The sequence below is a fragment of the Ornithodoros turicata genome, chromosome 3 (assembly GCF_037126465.1).
Source record: "Ornithodoros turicata isolate Travis chromosome 3, ASM3712646v1, whole genome shotgun sequence".
Classification (NCBI taxonomy): Eukaryota; Metazoa; Arthropoda; class Arachnida; order Ixodida; family Argasidae; genus Ornithodoros; species Ornithodoros turicata.
In genome coordinates this window covers 106,818,564-106,844,737 of record NC_088203.1, presented here as the reverse complement: position 1 = coordinate 106,844,737, position 26,174 = coordinate 106,818,564, and the positions used below count along the sequence as shown (strand labels likewise).

General features: G+C 50.6%; 1 protein-coding gene across 1 annotated transcript in view; it reads right to left on the bottom strand.

Annotated features, from left to right (window-relative positions):
• Positions 1 to 25,749, bottom strand: part of LOC135387629 (oxytocin receptor-like) — a 76,177-nt gene extending 50,428 nt beyond the window's left edge. The window contains exon 1 of the mRNA XM_064616737.1: positions 24,878 to 25,749. Coding sequence (XP_064472807.1) covers positions 24,878 to 25,730 — 853 coding nt within the window. The 5' untranslated portion in view covers positions 25,731 to 25,749. The remainder of the gene's footprint in view (positions 1 to 24,877) is intronic.
• Between the last annotated feature and the right edge of the window lie 425 nt (positions 25,750 to 26,174).

Below are 26,174 nucleotides of genomic sequence, written 5' to 3'. Positions count from 1 at the left end.
TGAAAAACACGAAGATCACAACGTGCAGAGTACGCGTCTTGCGAAATTTCCCGTCGCTAGAAATTGCTCCCCTTTTACATTGCTGCGCGGTGAATGTGAATGAGACGCTTCCAAGTCTCTGACATGTATTTCAGAGTCAGGTGGCAGCGCAGCGTTCATTTTTCCAAGACATCTGCGCATTTTTAATGGGGGAGGGCTCTGTGTAGAATGCATTCGCCACGCTAGGCAAGGTGTGTGCTTGTGTTGCCCTCATGTTGGTTGTGACTCACACAGTGTTTGACTCTCTGCTCTGACTGTGGCTTTTCGTTTTCTTTCACCGACGACGGAACTCTTCTTCTTACCACCATTCATGCGCTTCCAGACAAGGTCTCAAGACCTTGTCTGTGCTGTCGTATTTTTGTCCCCCATCTCGGGTTTTTAAGTATGGATCTATACCACCAGCTCGCTTGCTACCTCTCTATCCTCTAGATAAATGACGCTTATGACACGTGACCGTCGGCACAAGAGTTGCTCTATTTACTTCTCGGCCGCTCATTGGTTGTACAGGCGTAATATGACATCAACATACGAGCGCGTCTCAGTTCCCTTAGACGTGGAATTGCTTTCAACGAGTATAGTCTCTCATTCTGCTGTCTCCCTTTTGCCCGAAATCCCCGATTAGAGTTACTTAATGAATTTTCAGTCATCTTGTAGTTGTATACTTTCTTCCAGAGGATGTCCGCCTGGCCGTATAACGCAACTGCAAAAACGACATCGGTCCCAAGCAGCACGCCAATATTGGTCCAATATTGGACACATTGGGCTGCCAGGATTATCAATATTGATCCAATATGGGCTGCCAATATAGGACCAATATGGGGAGCGCAACCCTGGTCCATATTGGACCAATATGGGCTGCCTATGTTGGCAAGCCTGTTTTGCCCATATTGCGCCAATATTTTCGTGATAACGCCAACGGTGAGTCCGTGTAATAATAAAGCGTTATCCGGTATAATATCCACAACTGAAATCACTTCTCGCTCTAAAAACGAAGAGCAGGATCAACTATGCTAGGCAGGCAGACCCACGGAACTGCCAATATATGTATTGGCATCGGAGCCAATCCCTCAGAATCCTTCACTGGGATCACAATAGTGTATGGACCAAAAATTTCCAACCCGCTCCAGAGTACAAAAGAGCGAAACACTTTCGTAACGGTAACGGACATACGCCTCAGCAACTCACACTGCCTGCAGTAACTTGAAAGCACCTACGTTACAGAAGAGGCATCCCTTCCTATCAAACATTGTGTTTTTACTCCACCTGCCGCAATTCCGTTGTCGTCAGAGGAACCAGCGACATTTTAGTCCGAATGAAACGTCCGATCCGAGTGTCGCACATGCGCATTAGTCGTAGAACGCGTCATTTCGCTCAAACGACCGATTGGCATCACGAAGCAAGATGGCGGCTGTTTGCAGCAAGAGGAAAGTTGAGTTGTTGGGTTTAAGTGCATGTTATAGTGGGATTGCGGGATATGTTGACTGTTTCGAACAATGTGTATCATCTGCGGGAATTTTTTGGCTGTAACGACGTATTGAGTTGGGCATTTCACACGCTTCAACGTCCAATCTTGCCTGGCTGCTTGGGCATTTGGTACAAGTATATCAACCCGGGTACGTACTATTTTCTGCATTTTCAGTCAATATGGGGTGTACACGGGCAATATGGGGCCCATATTGCCAAGCTTGAGCCAATATGGGGGAGATCCTGGCAAAACGGGTCCCAAATTGAACCCGTATCGCCAATGCCCAGCCTATATGGGTCCAATATTGTGTGCTGCTTGGGGTGCTGCTCGCTTAGCTTTTTATAAAAATTATGTAACGGATAAAAATAAACACCCTGTATGTTGGTTGTATTGTCTGGGATGGGACAAGCACAGTGTTTGCCAACGTGTAGTAGCTACATGTTGCTATATTTGGATGCTACCTTTTTCTACCGTATTTATGCAACGAAGTTCCGATGGAAAAGATTTGTTTTTCTCACTACCCATCATATATGAAAGAATATGAAACTTCCTTCCAGGAGCAGCACTGTATCGGCTTGGATCTCAGAGGCACAGTACTGTTATCATGCGTGCATGTATATTTAATGTTCTACGATTTCCTCCGTGTCGGAAATAATCTTTTGATAGCATCCAACTGTGAAATGGGGGGATATGCATATTGAAAAAAGAGAGAGACACTTGTGAAATGGGATTCCCACAGTGCGCGGGCAAGGCACGTTTCAACGCGCAGAAAAAATGCTTTGAAAAGAATTGGATAAAACACGTGATTGAATAGTATATCGTATTCGCTGTACGTTCCATGAATTGTTCCATCTGACAGGGACTCCAAGGTTGTTGATGTTGATCTTTGTTTGCTCATTTTGGCATGCTAAAAACACTGGGAGGTTCCTTCCACCGGCCATCAGATTTTCTCCTCCTTCCTGCTTCATGGACCCAATTCGTCTCATGATGCTAACACGAAGGAAGAAAATATGCTCTTGTAGATAAATCAGCTGTACGTAAAATACGCACTAGGACTTTGAGCAAACGTTTTCAAAGCGATAGAGGACCAACCACCAAGTGACACCTTATGACCACAGGACGGCCCCTACAATTGTAGCGCATTTAAAAACCGTTCCGCGTTACTCTCAAACCACCAGTCTCCGGGCGCCCCTTAACCTCGTTCCCAGCAACAGGCGTGGACTGCCAAAATCGCTCTTCCCATTGGAATGAATACTGATGGCCGCCGTCTTTAATGAGTATGACTGACGACAACGTAATATTCCATATAACTAGTCATCCGGTAAACATCGGAGTAGCGTATCAGCGTTCCAAAGATCAAGGAAAAAGAAGATTGCTTGCTTCCGCGTGCGATATGCACATTTGTTCACGTGACGAGCGCTGGCCGATGCGATATCTTTTCTACACCGGTTCCTGAGCGGGAGAAAATGAACGGGCACGAAATGAACACGAAGGAACACGAGGGGAACCTCTCCTTGTTATTTTATCAACCACCACCACCATGAAGGGACACGAAAATGAAGGAAAACACACACGGGAAAATGAAGGAACTGGGCAAATGGCAGTCCAGACGTGCGCAGTTCCTGCGACTACCACGGGCTGGCAGCACTAATGGCAGCGCCCATTCCTTGTATCGCGTTTTTGTGTGTAAGTTCGATGCCACTTTTACTGCAACTAGCTGCGCAACCTCAGTTGCGCGCCATAAAATTTGCATCGTGTGAAAATAGACCCTATGTGCGGCATACCATCTATTCTTTTCATCCGAAAAGAGGGGGGGGGGGGATATGTTTATTAAGCGAAAAAGAAAGGAAAGGTTAGCCAGGCAAAGAGCCGGCTTGCTATTCCAAAAAAAAAAAGGGGGCTAGGGGAAAACGAAAAGGAAGGAGAAAGAAAACAAACAAAGGGGAATCAAAAAAGAAAAGGAAGGGAAAAGAAAAAGAAAAAAGGGGGAATCGAAACAAAGGAAGGAAAGAAAAAAGAAACACGGGGGAATTAAAAAAAAAGGAAGGAAAGAAAGAAAAGAATAAACACTAGCACAACGTTACATGCAGTTCACGAGTCCTGAGACTCGGAGAAAACCGAGGAGAGCGGCAGTGACAGCCCACTGGTTGGGGTGCAGCAAGACGGGGCCAAGAAGAGCGGCCAACGAAAAGTCGTTACAGCCAATCTGGAGCAGACGGCAAAGGAGGGTGTCCCTATGTTGAAGGTGCTGCTGGCGATACAGGAGTTGGTGTAGGATGTCAGCTTCCACTCCACAGACATTACAGTTTAGTGAATTTAGCCGACCCATCTTGAAGAGAAGTGAGGGTGCACGGGCAACACTGAGTCGTAGGCGGTGGAGAAGGGATTCTGAAGGGCTTCGATATTAAATCAACGAATTTTAAAGATCAGCAGTGGCGGCGCTCAGTGGAGAAAAAGTCCGTCCAGACGGCATTTCTTTTCTCAAGGCCGTGCTCTGATTGGTGGTGTAGGGGATGACGTTTTCGGCTCCTGTAGATAGGGATTTCGGCATATACACTGCATCGACATTACTTTGCACCGCAATGCCCAAAGACGCAGTCAATTTTTCATGACTCGGAAGGTTTGCAATTGTAAATCTACCCTTAGACCCTTTGTATTTCTGTAATGTCGATGTAATGAGTGCAGAGAAAACGGTTTCTTATTCTCCAACGCTTTGCATGCTTTCAGTATAGTGTCCAGACACAAAGGAATTTGATTTTCTGAGGCTGGAACACAGAAGTAAGCTGCTTTATAACTTGCTTTATGACCAGCTCGTTTCGCCGACGTCGCTTCAGTGGGCATGGAAATCCTGTGATGACAATGTAGTCTCATGCTCGTATTCTCTTATGCGTTAGGTTGGTAATTCAACTGCCTTGTAAGCCAAGAAAACCAGTGATCATTGTTTGGTTGTCGTCAAATGCTCACAAGTGCTGATTTGTATAATCATTGATTGCGTGAACGTTGTTGACAATCTACTAATGCAGTGTGGTGACATTGAGGACGATCCTGGACCCGCGACTGACGCTCTTGCAAAAGAAATGGCCGAAATGTTTCAAATGTTAAAAGAGTTAAAGGGCCAGACTAACCCTACAAGCTGGACAAAAAGAAATATCGGTCCAGTTGTCGAACCTACGTTCGATCCTTTCTGCTGTTGAATAACTGAAATCCACCGTTGAACAGACTGTAAAAGCAGAAAACTTGCTCCTTCGCAATCGTCTTGATGACATTGAAAATCGGACACGGAGAGATAATTTAGTCTTCCGCGGCATTCCCGACTCACCGGCAGAATCGTGGAATGAAACAAGATCTAACAGTGTTGAATTTATCTCAAACACGTTGGGAGTCTCTGTTAACAGCCAAGCGTTCGAGCGAGTTCATCGCATAAGGCCATAAGCCCCGTCTGAGGGCGGTTTCCGTCCAATCGTTGCAAAGTATTCGTCCTTTAAAACCCGAGATGCTGTGCTGCAAAACAAATCAAAACTGAAAGCCAGTACCCTTTTTGTTCAAGAGGACTTCTATGCCGCAACACGGTTGGCAAGAAAAAGGCCATTCGAGTTTGATCTCTCACAGAAAAAATAGTTCAAACATCGGCTTAATAAGCTCTGGACTGATAACATCTTCTATATATATGATACCGCCAGTGCTACTGTGCGCTGTGTTGACCCTGTTTTAGTGATAATCCTGCTGTTCCCGTGGCATCTTGTGATGATAACTTGGTTAGTGAGCAGTCCTCCGATCAGCCGCAAAATAAAACTTCAATGACTTTGCGCCCCAGACGGGATGAAATCCGGAACCAATAACCATTGACCAGGGCCATGAATAACCATTCCGCTGTGCCAAGATTATCTGTACTCTACACTAATATAAGCAGCCTACTCAAAAAACGTGATGAACTGTCTTCAATTGTTGATTCGTGTGACGCAGACATTGTGTTTTTAACAGAAACCTGGATCAACTCCACAATATCTAACTCAGAGCTATTCACATATGTTACCAGGAGTGTACTGTGTATCGTGCTGACAGGCCAACCAGAACAAGCGGTGGAGTATTGATTGTCGTATCCAATGTCTTGAATACTTCTTTGGTGAATATTGACTCAAAGCTAGAAGCTCTATAGGGCTGTCTGCAGAATGCTCTCATAAGCGAATAATTCTCGGTGTACGCTACAATCCCCTGCAGCATGCAGAACGTTTGTTACAGAACTTCGTGACGCATTCAGTCTCATTGTCACGCGTTTTCCAAATACTCCAATATTTTTACTAGGTGATTTTAATTATCCGACTATTATATGGTCTCCCCAACATGTACCTGAAAGCTATTTTTCTTGCGAGACACAGTTGGCATCTTTCATTCACGATGTCCATCTTCTTTCACACAGAGGAACTGATGTTGGTTGTATATTTTTGGACTTCAGCAAAGCCTTCGATAAGGTCCCTCATGTGTTGCTTTTAAAATTATCCTTATTAAACGTTCACCATAATATGTTATCCTGGATTTAGTCTTTCTTTATTGGGCTTTCACAATTTGTTACAGTAAACAACGTCACCTTCTGCCCTAACCCCTGTCTCCTTCGGCATCCCCCTGGGCTCCGTCTTGGGCACTCTGCTTTAGGACGCAGAGGACAATTAAATGACAAATGATGATGATATAGGGTGTCGCTTATGAGGAAGACGGCCTTTATAAAGATCATTGTAAGAGAAACAAACATTTCAAGATGAGAAAGGTGAAGATTTTTCTAGAACGGACTCTCCCTTAGAAGGTTTCGCTTTTCCCCCATTTTATTGATTGTGCGATTGACGTCATACAAATATTTGTAGCGTTGGCCTACCATATTACTAGTACTGCTAAGCGTCACGACGCTAGCAACCGTATTCTGCATCCCACACAGTGATTACTTCCCTTTTTAATCATTTCAGAACTCGCATACCACAGCTGGCAAGCCGTGTTAAAAAAAAAGAAGAGAGAGAGAGAGAGATAGTGTGTGTCACCGGTTGCGACCTGTGTATACCTGAAGCTCAAGCCACTGTTTGAACTATCTGGCAAATTACAAACCAAACTACAGTTAGACAAACTTTTCCTCGGTATCCACCATCTTGCCCTTTTCTCGCGCCATCTATGGACCGCCATCCGCTGCTTTTCAGGGAGAATGCTATGCACTGTGGACAGTTTTGAACGCGCACTCCACGTATAGTCCAAAAGTACAGAGTTTGAACCCCTGCAAACACGGCAGCAACCACGTTTCGTAGCAGTCCAGAACAAAACGAAATCCGTACGGAAACACGGTTCTAAGGTACGGTGTTTACTGGGTTCCTCTGCTTGGCGATACGCCGGGTGACTGCAGCGCGTACAAGTTCACGGGCCTTCTGCGGGTGACTCATAACGGACCGACGGCGAAAGCCAGGCAGACGATTGATGGGCGGGGTTGTTCCATGTCAGAAGGAGGGTAAGGGCTATCTGAGGTATCTGCACCAAAAAGAATGTTACACAATGCCCAGACGATCTGAGCTGGACCATACCTGACCGTTTACTCGCCATATATGAAAGTCTTGGCTTGCTGAGCTCAAGATCAGGGGTTCAATCACGGTCGAGGACGGTAGCAATGTTGGAGAGTTACACATTATTTTCAACACCCTGCGTCGGAGATTTCCGGCGCACGTCAATAGAATCCCAGATGGTCCAAATTATTCGTATTCCTACGCTTCGGCATGTGCAGCATGTCGCCACACAAAAAGTCTGACACGTCTAAATCTACTTCAATTACGAAATATGAATACGAACTGGCGCCTTCGGTACGTGGTGTCTCCCCATTCATAGTCGTCTTTCGTGGACTTTTCTCAACACAGGTACGTGCCTTTTATTTATGGGAGCGAGGTAGCCTCAGACCCAGCTAGTGAACGAGGAATACGCTGCGAACCTTATAGACACCTGTCGAAAACAAAGTTCAATGCAGACGTTCATGTAAACTGTACTCTAAGGAGGGCCCGGGACTTTAGGCACAAAATGTTTCCAAAATATGCCTGCAATTATGCGCCGCGAAACGTCTAAATATCCACAAAATATGCAGAAATATTGTGATGCCTGGAATGTTGCTACGGAAGCTTTTGTGTACCTTGGCACCTTTTACAAGTTGATCGTGCACTCCCAGCCGAGGACGGCCGTTTCGTCCTACTTGGGACTCTTCAGCCCGGCGCAGGGAAGTGACACGATCTTGGGTCGGCACGGACAGTGTGTCTCAGCGAGACATCAGTGTTCCATGGTGATAGCGCTACCTGTGCAGGCCGCAGTGCAAGCCAGAAAGTACATATACAAAGGGAAATTAGCCGAGGCTCCGTGGCTGCACATGGAGCATATGTTTACAAGTTGATCGTGCACTCCCAGCCGAGGACGGCCGTTTCGTCCTAGTTGGGACTCTTCAGCCCGGCGCAGGGAAGTGACACGATCTTGTGTCGGCACGGACAGTGTGTCTCAGCGAGACATCAGTGTTCCATGGTGATAGCGCTACCTGTGCAGGCCGCAGTGCAAGCCAGAAAGTACATATACAAAATAAAATTAGCCGAGGCTCCGTGGCTGCACATGGAGCATATGTTTACAAGTTGATCGTGCACTCCCAGCCGAGGACGGCCGTTTCGTCCTAGTTGGGACTCTTCAGCCCGGCGCAGGGAAGTGACACGATCTTGTGTCGGCACGGACAGTGTGTCTCAGCGAGACATCAGTGTTCCATGGTGATAGCGCTACCTGTGCAGGCCGCAGTGCAAGCCAGAAAGTACATATACAAAATAAAATTAGCCGAGGCTCCGTGGCTGCACATGGAGCATATGTTTACAAGTTGATCGTGCACTCCCAGCCGAGGACGGCCGTTTCGTCCTAGTTGGGACTCTTCAGCCCGGCGCAGGGAAGTGACACGATCTTGTGTCGGCACGGACAGTGTGTCTCAGCGAGACATCAGTGTTCCATGGTGATAGCGCTACCTGTGCAGGCCGCAGTGCAAGCCAGAAAGTACATATACAAAATAAAATTAGCCGAGGCTCCGTGGCTGCACATGGAGCATATGTTTACAAGTTGATCGTGCACTCCCAGCCGAGGACGGCCGTTTCGTCCTACTTGGGACTCTTCAGCCCGGCTCAGGGAAGTGACACGATCTTGGGTCGGCACGGACAGTGTGTCTCAGCGAGACATCAGTGTTCCATTGTGATAGCGCTACCTGTGCAGGCCGCAGTGCAAGCCAGAAAGTACATATACAAAATAAAATTAGCTGAGGCTCCGTGGCTGCACATGGAGCATATGTTTACAAGTTGATCGTGCACTCCCAGCCGAGGACGGCCGTTTCGTCCTACTTGGGACTCTTCAGCCCGGCGCAGGGAAGTGACACGATCTTGTGTCGGCACGGACAGTGTGTCTCAGCGAGACATCAGTGTTCCATGGTGATAGCGCTACCTGTGCAGGCCGCAGTGCAAGCCAGAAAGTACATATACAAAATAAAATTAGCCGAGGCTCCGTGGCTGCACATGGAGCATATGTTTACAAGTTGATCGTGCACTCCCAGCCGAGGACGGCCGTTTCGTCCTACTTGGGACTCTTCAGCCCGGCGCAGGGAAGTGACACGATCTTGTGTCAGCACGGACAGTGTGTCTCAGCGAGACATCAGTGTTCCATGGTGATAGCGCTACCTGTGCAGGCCGCAGTGCAAGCCAGAAAGTACATATACAAAGGGAAATTAGCCGAGGCTCCGTGGCTGCACATGGAGCATATGTTTACAAGTTGATCGTGCACTCCCAGCCGAGGACGGCCGTTTCGTCCTACTTGGGACTCTTCAGCCCGGCGCAGGGAAGTGACACGATCTTCTGTCGGCACGGACAGTGTGTCTCAGCGAGACATCAGTGTTCCATGGTGATAGCGCTACCTGTGCAGGCCGCAGTGCAAGCCAGAAAGTACATATCCAAAATAAAATTAGCCGAGGCTCTGTGGCTGCACATGGAGCGTATGTTTACAAGTTGATCGTGCACTCCCAGCCGAGGACGGCCGTTTCGTCCTACTTGGGACTCTTCAGCCCGGCGCAGGGAAGTGACACGATCTTGTGTCAGCACGGACAGTGTGTCTCAGCGAGACATCAGTGTTCCATGGTGATAGCGCTACCTGTGCAGGCCGCAGTGCAAGCCAGAAAGTACATATACAAAATAAAATTAGCCGAGGCTCCGTGGCTGCACATGGAGCATATGTTTACAAGTTGATCGTGCACTCCCAGCCGAGGACGGCCGTTTCGTCCTACTTGGGACTCTTCAGCCCGGCGCAGGGAAGTGACACGATCTTGGGTCGGCACGGACAGTGTGTCTCAGCGAGACATCAGTGTTCCATGGTGATAGCGCTACCTGTGCAGGCCGCAGTGCAAGCCAGAAAGTACATATACAAAATAAAATTAGCCGAGGCTCCGTGGCTGCACATGGACCATATGTTTACAAGTTGATCGTGCACTCCCAGCCGAGGACGGCCGTTTCGTCCTACTTGGGACTCTTCAGCCCGGCGCAGGGAAGTGACACGATCTTGGGTCGGCACGGACAGTGTGTCTCAGCGAGACATCAGTGTTCCATGGTGATAGCGCTACCTGTGCAGGCCGCAGTGCAAGCCAGAAAGTACATATACAAAGGGAAATTAGCCGAGGCTCCGTGGCTGCACATGGAGCATATGTTTACAAGTTGATCGTGCACTCCCAGCCGAGGACGGCCGTTTCGTCCTACTTGGGACTCTTCAGCACGGCGCAGGGAAGTGACACGATCTTGGGTCGGCACGGACAGTGTGTCTCAGCGAGACATCAGTGTTCCATGGTGATAGCGCTACCTGTGCAGGCTGCAGTGCAAGCCAGAAAGTACATATACAAAATAAAATTAGCCGAGGTCCCGTGGCTGCACATGGACCATATGTTTACAAGTTGATCGTGCACTCCCAGCCGAGGACGGCCGTTTCGTCCTACTTGGGACTCTTCAGCCCGGCGCAGGGAAGTGACACGATCTTGGGTCGGCACGGACAGTGTGTCTCAGCGAGACATCAGTGTTCCATGGTGATAGCGCTACCTGTGCATGCCGCAGTGCAAGCCAGAAAGTACATATACAAAGGGAAATTAGCCGAAGCTCCATGGCTGCACATGGAGCATATGTTTACAAGTTGATCGTGCACTCCCAGCCGAGGACGGCCGTTTCGTCCTACTTGGGACTCTTCAGCCCGGCTCAGGGAAGTGACACGATCTTGGGTCGGCACGGACAGTGTGTCTCAGCGAGACATCAGTGTTCCATGGTGATAGCGCTACCTGTGCAGGCCGCAGTGCAAGCCAGAAAGTACATATACAAAATAAAATTAGCTGAGGCTCCGTGGCTGCACATGGAGCATATGTTTACAAGTTGATCGTGCACTCCCAGCCGAGGACGGCCGTTTCGTCCTACTTGGGACTCTTCAGCCCGGCGCAGGGAAGTGACACGATCTTGTGTCGGCACGGACAGTGTGTCTCAGCGAGACATCAGTGTTCCATGGTGATAGCGCTACCTGTGCAGGCAGCAGTGCAAGCCAGAAAGTACATATACAAAATAAAATTAGCCGAGGCTCCGTGGCTGCACATGGAGCATATGTTTACATGTTGATCGTGCACTCGCAGCCGAGGACGGCCGTTTCGTCCTACTTGGGACTCTTCAGCACGGCGCAGGGAAGTGACACGATCTTGGGTCGGCACGGACAGTGTGTCTCAGCGAGACATCAGTGTTCCATGGTGATAGCGCTACCTGTGCAGGCCGCAGTGCAAGCCAGAAAGTACATATACAAAATAAAATTAGCCGAGGCTCCGTGGCTGCACATGGAGCATATGTTTACAAGTTGATCGTGCACTCCCAGCCGAGGACGGCCGTTTCGTCCTACTTGGGACTCTTCCGCCCGGCGCAGGGAAGTGACACGATCTTGGGTCGGCACGGACAGTGTGTCTCAGCGAGACATCAGTGTTCCACGGTGATAGCGCTACCTGTGGAGGCCGCAGTGCAAGCCAGAAAGTACATATACAAAGGAAAAATAGCTAATGCTCTATGGCTGCACATGGAGCATATGTTTACAACTTGATCGTGCACTCCCAGCCGAGGACGGCCGTTTCGTCCTACTTGGGACTCTTCAGCCCGGCGCAGGGAAGTGACACGATCTTGTGTCAGCACGGACAGTGTGTCTCAGCGAGACATCAGTGTTCCATGGTGATAGCGCTACCTGTGCAGGCCGCAGTGCAAGCCAGAAAGTACATATACAAAATAAAATTAGCCGAGGCTCCGTGGCTGCACATGGAGCATATGTTTACAAGTTGATCGTGCACTCCCAGCCGAGGACGGCCGTTTCGTCCTACTTGGGACTCTTCCGCCCGGCGCAGGGAAGTGACACGATCTTGGGTCGGCACGGACAGTGTGTCTCAGCGAGACATCAGTGTTCCACGGTGATAGCGCTACCTGTGGAGGCCGCAGTGCAAGCCAGAAAGTACATATACAAAGGAAAAATAGCTAATGCTCTATGGCTGCACATGGAGCATATGTTTACAAGTTGATCGTGCACTCCCAGCCGAGGACGGCCGTTTCGTCCTACTTGGGACTCTTCAGCCCGGCGCAGGGAAGTGACACGATCTTGTGTCAGCACGGACAGTGTGTCTCAGCGAGACATCAGTGTTCCATGGTGATAGCGCTACCTGTGCAGGCCGCAGTGCAAGCCAGAAAGTACATATACAAAATAAAATTAGCCGAGGCTCCGTGGCTGCACATGGAGCATATGTTTACATGTTGATCGTGCACTCGCAGCCGAGGACGGCCGTTTCGTCCTACTTGGGACTCTTCAGCACGGCGCAGGGAAGTGACACGATCTTGGGTCGGCACGGACAGTGTGTCTCAGCAAGACATCAGTGTTCCATGGTGATAGCGCTACCTGTGCAGGCCGCAGTGCAAGCCAGAAAGTACATATACAAAATAAAATTAGCCGAGGCTCCGTGGCTGCACATGGAGCATATATTTACAAGTTGATCGTGCACTCCCAGCCGAGGACGGCCGTTTCGTCCTACTTGGGACTCTTCCGCCCGGCGCAGGGAAGTGACACGATCTTGGGTCGGCACGGACAGTGTGTCTCAGCGAGACATCAGTGTTCCACGGTGATAGCGCTACCTGTGGAGGCCGCAGTGCAAGCCAGAAAGTACATATACAAAGGAAAAATAGCTAATGCTCTATGGCTGCACATGGAGCATATGTTTACAACTTGATCGTGCACTCCCAGCCGAGGACGGCCGTTTCGTCCTACTTGGGACTCTTCAGCCCGGCGCAGGGAAGTGACACGATCTTGTGTCAGCACGGACAGTGTGTCTCAGCGAGACATCAGTGTTCCATGGTGATAGCGCTACCTGTGCAGGCCGCAGTGCAAGCCAGAAAGTACATATACAAAATAAAATTAGCCGAGGCTCCGTGGCTGCACATGGAGCATATGTTTACAAGTTGATCGTGCACTCCCAGCCGAGGACGGCCGTTTCGTCCTACTTGGGACTCTTCCGCCCGGCGCAGGGAAGTGACACGATCTTGGGTCGGCACGGACAGTGTGTCTCAGCGAGACATCAGTGTTCCACGGTGATAGCGCTACCTGTGGAGGCCGCAGTGCAAGCCAGAAAGTACATATACAAAGGAAAAATAGCTAATGCTCTATGGCTGCACATGGAGCATATGTTTACAACTTGATCGTGCACTCCCAGCCGAGGACGGCCGTTTCGTCCTACTTGGGACTCTTCAGCCCGGCGCAGGGAAGTGACACGATCTTGTGTCAGCACGGACAGTGTGTCTCAGCGAGACATCAGTGTTCCATGGTGATAGCGCTACCTGTGCAGGCCGCAGTGCAAGCCAGAAAGTACATATACAAAGGGAAATTAGCCGAGGCTCCGTGGCTGCACATGGAGCATATGTTTACAAGTTGATCGTGCACTCCCAGCCGAGGACGGCCGTTTCGTCCTACTTGGGACTCTTCAGCCCGGCGCAGGGAAGTGACACGATCTTGGGTCGGCACGGACAGTGTGTCTCAGCGAGACATCAGTGTTCCACGGTGATAGCGCTACCTGTGGAGGCCGCAGTGCAAGCCAGAAAGTACATATACAAAGGGAAATTAGCCGAGGCTCCGTGGCTGCACATGGAGCATATGTTTACAAGTTGATCGTGCACTCCCAGCCGAGGACGGCCGTTTCGTCCTACTTGGGACTCTTCAGCCCGGCGCAGGGAAGTGACACGATCTTGGGTCGGCACGGACAGTGTGTCTCAGCGAGACATCAGTGTTCCACGGTGATAGCGCTACCTGTGGAGGCCGCAGTGCAAGCCAGAAAGTACATATACAAAGGGAAATTAGCCGAGGCTCCGTGGCTGCACATGGAGCATATGTTTACAAGTTGATCGTGCACTCCCAGCCGAGGACGGCCGTTTCGTCCTACTTGGGACTCTTCAGCCCGGCGCAGGGAAGTGACACGATCTTGGGTCGGCACGGACAGTGTGTCTCAGCGAGACATCAGTGTTCCACGGTGATAGCGCTACCTGTGGAGGCCGCAGTGCAAGCCAGAAAGTACATATACAAAGGGAAATTAGCCGAGGCTCCGTGGCTGCACATGGAGCATATGTTTACAAGTTGATCGTGCACTCCCAGCCGAGGACGGCCGTTTCGTCCTACTTGGGACTCTTCAGCCCGGCGCAGGGAAGTGACACGATCTTGGGTCGGCACGGACAGTGTGTCTCAGCGAGACATCAGTGTTCCACGGTGATAGCGCTACCTGTGGAGGCCGCAGTGCAAGCCAGAAAGTACATATACAAAGGGAAATTAGCCGAGGCTCCGTGGCTGCACATGGAGCATATGTTTACAAGTTGATCGTGCACTCCCAGCCGAGGACGGCCGTTTCGTCCTACTTGGGACTCTTCAGCCCGGCGCAGGGAAGTGACACGATCTTGGGTCGGCACGGACAGTGTGTCTCAGCGAGACATCAGTGTTCCACGGTGATAGCGCTACCTGTGGAGGCCGCAGTGCAAGCCAGAAAGTACATATACAAAGGGAAATTAGCCGAGGCTCCGTGGCTGCACATGGAGCATATGTTTACAAGTTGATCGTGCACTCCCAGCCGAGGACGGCCGTTTCGTCCTACTTGGGACTCTTCAGCCCGGCGCAGGGAAGTGACACGATCTTGGGTCGGCACGGACAGTGTGTCTCAGCGAGACATCAGTGTTCCACGGTGATAGCGCTACCTGTGGAGGCCGCAGTGCAAGCCAGAAAGTACATATACAAAGGGAAATTAGCCGAGGCTCCGTGGCTGCACATGGAGCATATGTTTACAAGTTGATCGTGCACTCCCAGCCGAGGACGGCCGTTTCGTCCTACTTGGGACTCTTCAGCCCGGCGCAGGGAAGTGACACGATCTTGGGTCGGCACGGACAGTGTGTCTCAGCGAGACATCAGTGTTCCACGGTGATAGCGCTACCTGTGGAGGCCGCAGTGCAAGCCAGAAAGTACATATACAAAGGGAAATTAGCCGAGGCTCCGTGGCTGCACATGGAGCATATGTTTACAAGTTGATCGTGCACTCCCAGCCGAGGACGGCCGTTTCGTCCTACTTGGGACTCTTCAGCCCGGCGCAGGGAAGTGACACGATCTTGGGTCGGCACGGACAGTGTGTCTCAGCGAGACATCAGTGTTCCACGGTGATAGCGCTACCTGTGGAGGCCGCAGTGCAAGCCAGAAAGTACATATACAAAGGGAAATTAGCCGAGGCTCCGTGGCTGCACATGGAGCATATGTTTACAAGTTGATCGTGCACTCCCAGCCGAGGACGGCCGTTTCGTCCTACTTGGGACTCTTCAGCCCGGCGCAGGGAAGTGACACGATCTTGGGTCGGCACGGACAGTGTGTCTCAGCGAGACATCAGTGTTCCACGGTGATAGCGCTACCTGTGGAGGCCGCAGTGCAAGCCAGAAAGTACATATACAAAGGGAAATTAGCCGAGGCTCCGTGGCTGCACATGGAGCATATGTTTACAAGTTGATCGTGCACTCCCAGCCGAGGACGGCCGTTTCGTCCTACTTGGGACTCTTCAGCCCGGCGCAGGGAAGTGACACGATCTTGGGTCGGCACGGACAGTGTGTCTCAGCGAGACATCAGTGTTCCACGGTGATAGCGCTACCTGTGGAGGCCGCAGTGCAAGCCAGAAAGTACATATACAAAGGGAAATTAGCCGAGGCTCCGTGGCTGCACATGGAGCATATGTTTACAAGTTGATCGTGCACTCCCAGCCGAGGACGGCCGTTTCGTCCTACTTGGGACTCTTCAGCCCGGCGCAGGGAAGTGACACGATCTTGGGTCGGCACGGACAGTGTGTCTCAGCGAGACATCAGTGTTCCACGGTGATAGCGCTACCTGTGGAGGCCGCAGTGCAAGCCAGAAAGTACATATACAAAGGGAAATTAGCCGAGGCTCCGTGGCTGCACATGGAGCATATGTTTACAAGTTGATCGTGCACTCCCAGCCGAGGACGGCCGTTTCGTCCTACTTGGGACTCTTCAGCCCGGCGCAGGGAAGTGACACGATCTTGGGTCGGCACGGACAGTGTGTCTCAGCGAGACATCAGTGTTCCACGGTGATAGCGCTACCTGTGGAGGCCGCAGTGCAAGCCAGAAAGTACATATACAAAGGGAAATTAGCCGAGGCTCCGTGGCTGCACATGGAGCATATGTTTACAAGTTGATCGTGCACTCCCAGCCGAGGACGGCCGTTTCGTCCTACTTGGGACTCTTCAGCCCGGCGCAGGGAAGTGACACGATCTTGGGTCGGCACGGACAGTGTGTCTCAGCGAGACATCAGTGTTCCACGGTGATAGCGCTACCTGTGGAGGCCGCAGTGCAAGCCAGAAAGTACATATACAAAGGGAAATTAGCCGAGGCTCCGTGGCTGCACATGGAGCATATGTTTACAAGTTGATCGTGCACTCCCAGCCGAGGACGGCCGTTTCGTCCTACTTGGGACTCTTCAGCCCGGCGCAGGGAAGTGACACGATCTTGGGTCGGCACGGACAGTGTGTCTCAGCGAGACATCAGTGTTCCACGGTGATAGCGCTACCTGTGGAGGCCGCAGTGCAAGCCAGAAAGTACATATACAAAGGGAAATTAGCCGAGGCTCCGTGGCTGCACATGGAGCATATGTTTACAAGTTGATCGTGCACTCCCAGCCGAGGTGGGCCGTTTCGTCCTACTTGGGACTCTTCAGCCCGGCGCAGGGAAGTGACACGATCTTGGGTCGGCACGGACAGTGTGTCTCAGCGAGACATCAGTGTTCCACGGTGATAGCGCTACCTGTGGAGGCCGCAGTGCAAGCCAGAAAGTACATATACAAAGGGAAATTAGCCGAGGCTCCGTGGCTGCACATGGAGCATATGTTTACAAGTTGATCGTGCACTCCCAGCCGAGGTCGGGCCGTTTCGTCCTACTTGGGACTCTTCAGCCCGGCGCAGGGAAGTGACACGATCTTGGGTCGGCACGGACAGTGTGTCTCAGCGAGACATCAGTGTTCCACGGTGATAGCGCTACCTGTGGAGGCCGCAGTGCAAGCCAGAAAGTACATATACAAAGGGAAATTAGCCGAGGCTCCGTGGCTGCACATGGAGCATATGTTTACAAGTTGATCGTGCACTCCCAGCCGAGGACGGCCGTTTCGTCCTACTTGGGACTCTTCAGCCCGGCGCAGGGAAGTGACACGATCTTGGGTCGGCACGGACAGTGTGTCTCAGCGAGACATCAGTGTTCCACGGTGATAGCGCTACCTGTGGAGGCCGCAGTGCAAGCCAGAAAGTACATATACAAAGGGAAATTAGCCGAGGCTCCGTGGCTGCACATGGAGCATATGTTTACAAGTTGATCGTGCACTCCCAGCCGAGGACGGCCGTTTCGTCCTACTTGGGACTCTTCAGCCCTGCGCAGGGAAGTGACACGATCTTGGGTCGGCACGGACAGTGTGTCTCAGCGAGACATCAGTGTTCCACGGTGATAGCGCTACCTGTGGAGGCCGCAGTGCAAGCCAGAAAGTACATATACAAAGGGAAATTAGCCGAGGCTCCGTGGCTGCACATGGAGCATATGTTTACAAGTTGATCGTGCACTCCCAGCCGAGGACGGCCGTTTCGTCCTACTTGGGACTCTTCAGCCCGGCGCAGGGAAGTGACACGATCTTGGGTCGGCACGGACAGTGTGTCTCAGCGAGACATCAGTGTTCCACGGTGATAGCGCTACCTGTGGAGGCCGCAGTGCAAGCCAGAAAGTACATATACAAAGGGAAATTAGCCGAGGCTCCGTGGCTGCACATGGAGCATATGTTTACAAGTTGATCGTGCACTCCCAGCCGAGGACGGCCGTTTCGTCCTACTTGGGACTCTTCAGCCCGGCGCAGGGAAGTGACACGATCTTGGGTCGGCACGGACAGTGTGTCTCAGCGAGACATCAGTGTTCCACGGTGATAGCGCTACCTGTGGAGGCCGCAGTGCAAGCCAGAAAGTACATATACAAAGGGAAATTAGCCGAGGCTCCGTGGCTGCACATGGAGCATATGTTTACAAGTTGATCGTGCACTCCCAGCCGAGGACGGCCGTTTCGTCCTACTTGGGACTCTTCAGCCCTGCGCAGGGAAGTGACACGATCTTGGGTCGGCACGGACAGTGTGTCTCAGCGAGACATCAGTGTTCCACGGTGATAGCGCTACCTGTGGAGGCCGCAGTGCAAGCCAGAAAGTACATATACAAAAGGAAATTAGCCGAGGCTCCGTGGCTGCACATGGAGCATATGTTTACAAGTTGATCGTGCACTCCCAGCCGAGGACGGCCGTTTCGTCCTACTTGGGACTCTTCAGCCCTGCGCAGGGAAGTGACACGATCTTGGGTCGGCACGGACAGTGTGTCTCAGCGAGACATCAGTGTTCCACGGTGATAGCGCTACCTGTGGAGGCCGCAGTGCAAGCCAGAAAGTACATATACAAAAGGAAATTAGCCGAGGCTCCGTGGCTGCACATGGAGCATATGTTTACAAGTTGATCGTGCACTCCCAGCCGAGGACGGCCGTTTCGTCCTACTTGGGACTCTTCAGCCCGGCGCAGGGAAGTGACACGATCTTGGGTCGGCACGGACAGTGTGTCTCAGCGAGACATCAGTGTTCCATGGTGATAGCGCTACCTGTGCATGCCGCAGTGCAAGCCAGAAAGTACATATACAAAGGGAAATTAGCCGAAGCTCCATGGCTGCACATGGAGCATATGTTTACAAGTTGATCGTGCACTCCCAGCCGAGGACGGCCGTTTCGTCCTACTTGGGACTCTTCAGCCCTGCGCAGGGAAGTGACACGATCTTGGGTCGGCACGGACAGTGTGTCTCAGCGAGACATCAGTGTTCCACGGTGATAGCGCTACCTGTGGAGGCCGCAGTGCAAGCCAGAAAGTACATATACAAAGGGAAATTAGCCGAGGCTCCGTGGCTGCACATGGAGCATATGTTTACAAGTTGATCGTGCACTCCCAGCCGAGGACGGCCGTTTCGTCCTACTTGGGACTCTTCAGCCCGGCGCAGGGAAGTGACACGATCTTGGGTCGGCACGGACAGTGTGTCTCAGCGAGACATCAGTGTTCCACGGTGATAGCGCTACCTGTGGAGGCCGCAGTGCAAGCCAGAAAGTACATATACAAAAGGAAATTAGCCGAGGCTCCGTGGCTGCACATGGAGCATATGTTTACAAGTTGATCGTGCACTCCCAGCCGAGGACGGCCGTTTCGTCCTACTTGGGACTCTTCAGCCCGGCGCAGGGAAGTGACACGATCTTGGGTCGGCACGGACAGTGTGTCTCAGCGAGACATCAGTGTTCCACGGTGATAGCGCTACCTGTGGAGGCCGCAGTGCAAGCCAGAAAGTACATATACAAAGGGAAATTAGCCGAGGCTCCGTGGCTGCACATGGAGCATATGTTTACAAGTTGATCGTGCACTCCCAGCCGAGGACGGCCGTTTCGTCCTACTTGGGACTCTTCAGCCCTGCGCAGGGAAGTGACACGATCTTGGGTCGGCACGGACAGTGTGTCTCAGCGAGACATCAGTGTTCCACGGTGATAGCGCTACCTGTGGAGGCCGCAGTGCAAGCCAGAAAGTACATATACAAAGGGAAATTAGCCGAGGCTCCGTGGCTGCACATGGAGCATATGTTTACAAGTTGATCGTGCACTCCCAGCCGAGGACGGCCGTTTCGTCCTACTTGGGACTCTTCAGCCCGGCGCAGGGAAGTGACACGATCTTGGGTCGGCACGGACAGTGTGTCTCAGCGAGACATCAGTGTTCCACGGTGATAGCGCTACCTGTGGAGGCCGCAGTGCAAGCCAGAAAGTACATATACAAAAGGAAATTAGCCGAGGCTCCGTGGCTGCACATGGAGCATATGTTTACAAGTTGATCGTGCACTCCCAGCCGAGGACGGCCGTTTCGTCCTACTTGGGACTCTTCAGCCCGGCGCAGGGAAGTGACACGATCTTGGGTCGGCACGGACAGTGTGTCTCAGCGAGACATCAGTGTTCCACGGTGATAGCGCTACCTGTGGAGGCCGCAGTGCAAGCCAGAAAGTACATATACAAAGGGAAATTAGCCGAGGCTCCGTGGCTGCACATGGAGCATATGTTTACAAGTTGATCGTGCACTCCCAGCCGAGGACGGCCGTTTCGTCCTACTTGGGACTCTTCAGCCCGGCGCAGGGAAGTGACACGATCTTGGGTCGGCACGGACAGTGTGTCTCAGCGAGACATCAGTGTTCCACGGTGATAGCGCTACCTGTGGAGGCCGCAGTGCAAGCCAGAAAGTACATATACAAAAGGAAATTAGCCGAGGCTCCGTGGCTGCACATGGAGCATATGTTTACAAGTTGATCGTGCACTCCTCTTCCCCCCCCAAAAAAAATATTCATCGGGTCTAGTCATTTTTGCGAGTAATTAATTTGTTTGTGTTAATTTTTTTCCTCGCGTAAGAGCGCAAAGGTCAACCTGTAAAGGTCAGACCCCAAGTACCTAAATTATGTGGTTTGCGTCAATTTATAATTAATTTATATTCACCACACCTATATCGCTGGACTGTGCATGCTAAATGGCTCAAAAGAACAGATACTTTTAATTAAAAAGGACCGAAAGACGCGAACACGAGCTCTGCTGTCAACGTTCGTGACCTATAATTATTTATGCAAAACGGCGTATCTCCATGAATAGGAAATGTTTTCTATTGAAAGGCTGGAATAGGATAATATCTCCGACAATAGCGATGTGTGGGCGTCTTCATTTGGTAAAAGAGAACAAAGACGCGAACCAACAAAAACATACAAGGCTCCTACTATCAACAAACATTGTATCAACCGCGGCAACAATTTGGTGACAGCAGGAACCTTGTGCGTTCCAGTTTTTGTTTGTGAGCGCTCGTGCACGTGCTGCACCCCGCGGCACGTTTTCCAATGGAATGGCTGCACCTTGAATGTGGGACCTTTGGACTAGTTCACCAAAGGGTAGCCCTTTTGAAGACAGCTACTCCCATTTCGTATTTGAGGTTCCTGCTTGAATAGACTGCGTTATAATTAGGGTTCCGTGGTTTCGGTTTTTATTTTTGGGCGGATTCGGCGTATGTTTTTCGATGTTTATTAATTTTACAAAGTTTACCCGACAGTCATCGGCGAATAGAAATCACAATGTAATTTCCGTACGACGCTCATTCAACATGGCGTTGTTCGCCGCGGTGGTGTTTTACGGCTAACGAGAAAGTAAGCGGACATTTTTCGCAACTACCGTATTTCTGTATGGTTTGCTGATCTGCATCAACAACTTGCTGGGCAATCTCTCTCTGTCATGTCCTGAAATGTCCCTCTGTATTCGGTGTTTTTCGGTTAAACCCGAATGAGGAAAATTTACCTGGCGTACGTTTTTCGGTTAAAACCGAAAACGCGCAACCCTAGTTATCATGCTCCGGGTCAGGGATATTCCCAGGACCTTTGTCTCGGGGGGGGTGTGGGGTCCCGTAGAGAGGTGTGACACCCATACTTGCTGCTTTTCGGGCATTTTTTACCTTCTTGGCAGGCATTTGGGATGCATTAAAGGGGCTCTAAACAGCTCGAACATTCTCCAGTTATTATGCTCCATGAAAGGGCGTGGCTCACGATATCCAAATATGAAATATGAGTGCCTTCATCTTATCTGGGCTGTAGAGTCACTAAATAGGGAGCAGAGTAGCGACACTGAGCCACGCCGGCGAGTGAGACCGCCATCTTGGGTGGCTGCGTCGCCTAGCAATGGGACGCCAATTTCCCAGAACAGCGCGCAGTAAAGGCAGCTCGCAATCGAGAAAACCGGTTTTGGATGGAGGGGACTCAACATGGACGGCGCGTTCTTGGAAGGAGAAACCACGTGACACGATCGGCGGAAAGGGAATGCGATACTCTCTACCCCTATTTAGTGGCTCTACTGGGCTGGAGAGCGGTCTCAGATTAGCGCCCACTTGAATCAGCTCCATGGTTCCAAAGCACGTGGACCTCTCACGTGGATTGACTGTCGCTTTTTCTGCGCTCAAGTAGTGCGTAGTTCTTGTTTCGGCTCATTTACATTGCAAAATTTGGCCAATTTATATCTCCAAGTATGTTCGTTTCTCAGGGTGTCTAATAAGAACGATGGACAATTCTGCTATACCGCATTTCCCAGTAGATGTCTAATTAACAAGTTAATTAACGAATTTTAGCTAATTAGCTAATCCAGCTGTTCCATACGATGTCCTACAGGATGTTTGCCTGGCCGTATAACCCACCTGATGAAACGGCATCTGTTTTGCTATGCAATTTTTTTAAATACAAATTATGAAACGAATAAAAAACACACACCCTGTATAAGCGTCCCGGATTCTGAATGGTTGATGGTGCGCGGCGTCAAAATGACGTGTGGCTATTGTTGCCAGGACATCAAAGGCTTGAGTGCGAAGAGGCAGTGGATATTCGGTCGGTTTGGAACCCTTATATACTTATTTGCGACAGCAATTTTTGGAAAACGTTCACTGTAGGCAACGAGAAGAAAGTCCACCTTGTATATCTGTTTATTGCCCCTTTAAAGTAGCACAGAAGTAATTTTTAACTCCCGGGTTGCTTTCCATGGAACTGTTAAGCAGTACCAGCCTGTGATCTGCTTCGGACCTCGCGCTGACGCTACAGGGTCTACGCTCGCTGATTGGTCCAGAGAAATGTTGTCTGCTACTCGGATGTTCGGGGCTCCGAAAAAGTATCGCTCCTGGCTGGGTCATGAATTGATTCGGCTTCTCCTTCTATCCCGAATTCACGGGGGAACTGGCCAAACTGGTTTGCGTTGGACAGGGCGCTGACCTCCATTGACCAGCGAACCAGAACGCGCTGACTGTGTAACGTTATCGGTGACGTGGCATCATACCTCCTCATCCTCGTTACAGCCATAGTGGCGAGCCAAAAAGGTGAACGCGGGAAGTTTCTTCTGGGAAACAAATTGGTAACATATCAAAGCATCTCGTGCTATTCAGTAAACTGACACACACACTTTCATCAAACGTCTTAATCTGAAATTTTTTGGGGACTGCCCTCTGTACTCCTTTAAGAGTGTGTGTGGTAGTAGGATAGATCCCTGTTCCAGAGGCTCCTGACTGAAGCGGTAACGTTCGTCTGATAGGATCAGCTTGTAAGCGGAGAAGCTGTATAAATGCACCGCAGCAGAAGGAGTAGTTAATCTAGTTCCGCTGAACTTCATCAAGGTCGACAAGCCTGAAGCATCGAGGGCGGCCATGCTGCTTACCAGCAAATATGAGATTACGAACCTCTCACTTCTCTATCCTCCGAGCAACTTGCCGCCAGTCTAGAAAGATCGTCAGACTTGTCTATCCCAAACATTACCCCCTTCCTTGTAGCTGCCACCGACGTGTGCAGGCATCGATCGACCAGTCTTTCATCATCTTCATCATCAGTTCAACTTAATTCTATGCTTTCGTAAGCAGTTTATCTATTCTCTGGTGTGGGCACAAAATTTAATTATACAGTCCGGTGTCCCCCCTTTTTTTTTCTTCATATAACCCCCTTTTCCCGTCTTTAGCCCAGCCGTCTGATTGGATTGGTCTTGTGCGCACGTGTGCGCTTCACGACCAGGGCGAATTTTGTTTAAAAGAAGACAGTCCGAGGCCGTCCGTCGATTTGAGGACTACAGTTGTGATTACAGTTGTGCTCGAGTGTAAGTTACGTCCAGGTGAAAGATGAAAAATTTCATCCCACGGAGCGCCGTAGCGATGAACGAGAAAGCGAAATATCAGCAAAGTTCGTTGTCTGGAATTTATTGCTAGAACGAAACTATGCTAACGATAGCGTCACGGCGCACTAGCTTTAAACATCGATTTCACGGCCAAATTGGTTCAAAATTAAAGGGACTATCCCGTCCGATTACGAGAATGCTTGGCATCATTCGACAATCGATTTCACCGATTTTCACTGCTGAGAAATGTTTGGGTTTTAAATAAACGAGCTTTTCCCATCAGCGAAACCTCCGATGACATCATTTTGACGTAGGAGCCAACAGGACCAATGCGAGGGCGGCTCCGTTCCCCCATTTTTTTCTCAGAGACATCGTCTGCTTTGGAGATGGCGTCGTGCATGGCTACGCGTATGAAACTAAACCTATTTCTTCGAAAGTGCTGTGAATTTCGCTCAGTGGTGAAACTGCAACATGTCGTTGAGTTCGGGAACGCGTCGCGGAGTTCCTGATGGCAAAAAAATCGTCTGGGGCGGAACCAGAGATGACATTTCACAAGCCCAAGGACATGGACGCCAAACGAAAGTTGGAAGCAGCAATCGCCGGCAGGCAGGTTCTAGAAGTGAGGCTTCCACCTGCGTCACACACTGAACCAGCCAGTGAAACTAAAGTAAAAAAGGCCCTTTCCAGGGTCACCACGTGCTTTATGCAGAGACAAACACTGCGTTATGAACCCTTCAACACGAACATTATTGTTTTTGGCCGAGCTGCAAACACTTTTCTGAATTGTGTTTGTTCTAATGAACTTTTTAAAATGCAATTTTAGTAACTGGCTATGAAAGGCGCCTAATGAACTATATGCCCACCTATGAGTTTTAGTACAGGAGGAGGAGTTAGGGAATAACCGGGCGGAATCGGGATTAAACCAAAGAAGCCACTCCCTATTCATAAATCAGTAAACGAGTAAGTCTTTGAATAACTGAGCTGTGGTTGGAAGTAACGCTAAAAAGGAAAAAGAAGGTGTACTTACTGCTCCAGAGATTGGACGTGTGAGCGTTGGGTGTCCAAGACATGAGGAGCTGGACGCAGATAAAGGGCGAAGAACACACTACATAGAACGCTATCACAATGACAGTAGTTTTCACTGTCTTGATCTTGGCGCGCGACAGTCCTCGCACGGAATGACTCCTGGGCGATCTTCCTTGCTCCTCGCACCCTCGCTTCTTCAAGTACAGGTTGTGCCAAATGGCACGGCAGATGCACACGTACGTGAAGGTCAACACAGTCAATGGTAGGAAGAATACGGAAACGCCGTACCACGTGACGTAGGCCCTGACCCCCCACGGTTCGATATATGTCCCCCAGCAGTCGAAGACATCCTCTTCAACTTGTTGGTAGCTGAAGATGAACACTTGAGGCAAGCAGCAAAGCGATGACACCGTCCACGCAAACGCGATCATCAGTTTCGACTTTGTCGGAGTCCAGGAACAGTTGGACAACGGGAAGCAGATGGCCTGGTATCGGTCGACGGCCGTCACGACCAGTACGTACGACGACAGGTACGGGCCCAGGATCTGCAAGTACTTTATGGACTTGCACGCCAAGTTCCCACCCTGGAAGCGGTAGGTGACGTCCCAAGCCAGTTGAGGGAGGACGGTGAAGAAGCCGGTGATCAGGTCTGCCAAGCAGAGGTGAAGCAGGAAGTAGTACATGCGAGTCATCTTGAAGCGCCTCACGGCAAGAGCGAGCAAGACACAGGAGTTACCGATCAGGGTGAAGCCGAAGATGAGCGCCAAGACGGCGATTTCAATTTGAGCGAGAAAGTTATCACGGTTGGAACCGGCAACAGGCATCGGTTCGTAAGGTGTCGCGTTGGTGGTCATCAATGGAGCAGGGGGGACTCACAGTCTGTGGAAGAGAAGAAAATAAGAAGATACGGTGATATATATTTTGTCCTGACGGCCACTGTCGAAACGTCGATCCTTTTTTTTTTCATTCAACTTTTAATTTCTGCCCATTAAAATCTGTTGTCCACGGACGGCACAGCCGGTAATAGGGTTCCATCCATCCATCCATCCATCCATCCATCCATCCATCCATCCATCCATCCATCCATCCATCCATCCATCCATCCATCCATCCATCCATCCATCCATCCATCCATCCATCCATCCATCCATCCATCCATCCATCCATCCATCCATCCATCCATCCATCCATCCATCCATCCATCCATCCATCCATCCATCCATCCATCCATCCATCCATCCATCCATCCATCCATCCATCCATCCATCCATCCATCCATCCATCCATCCATCCATCCA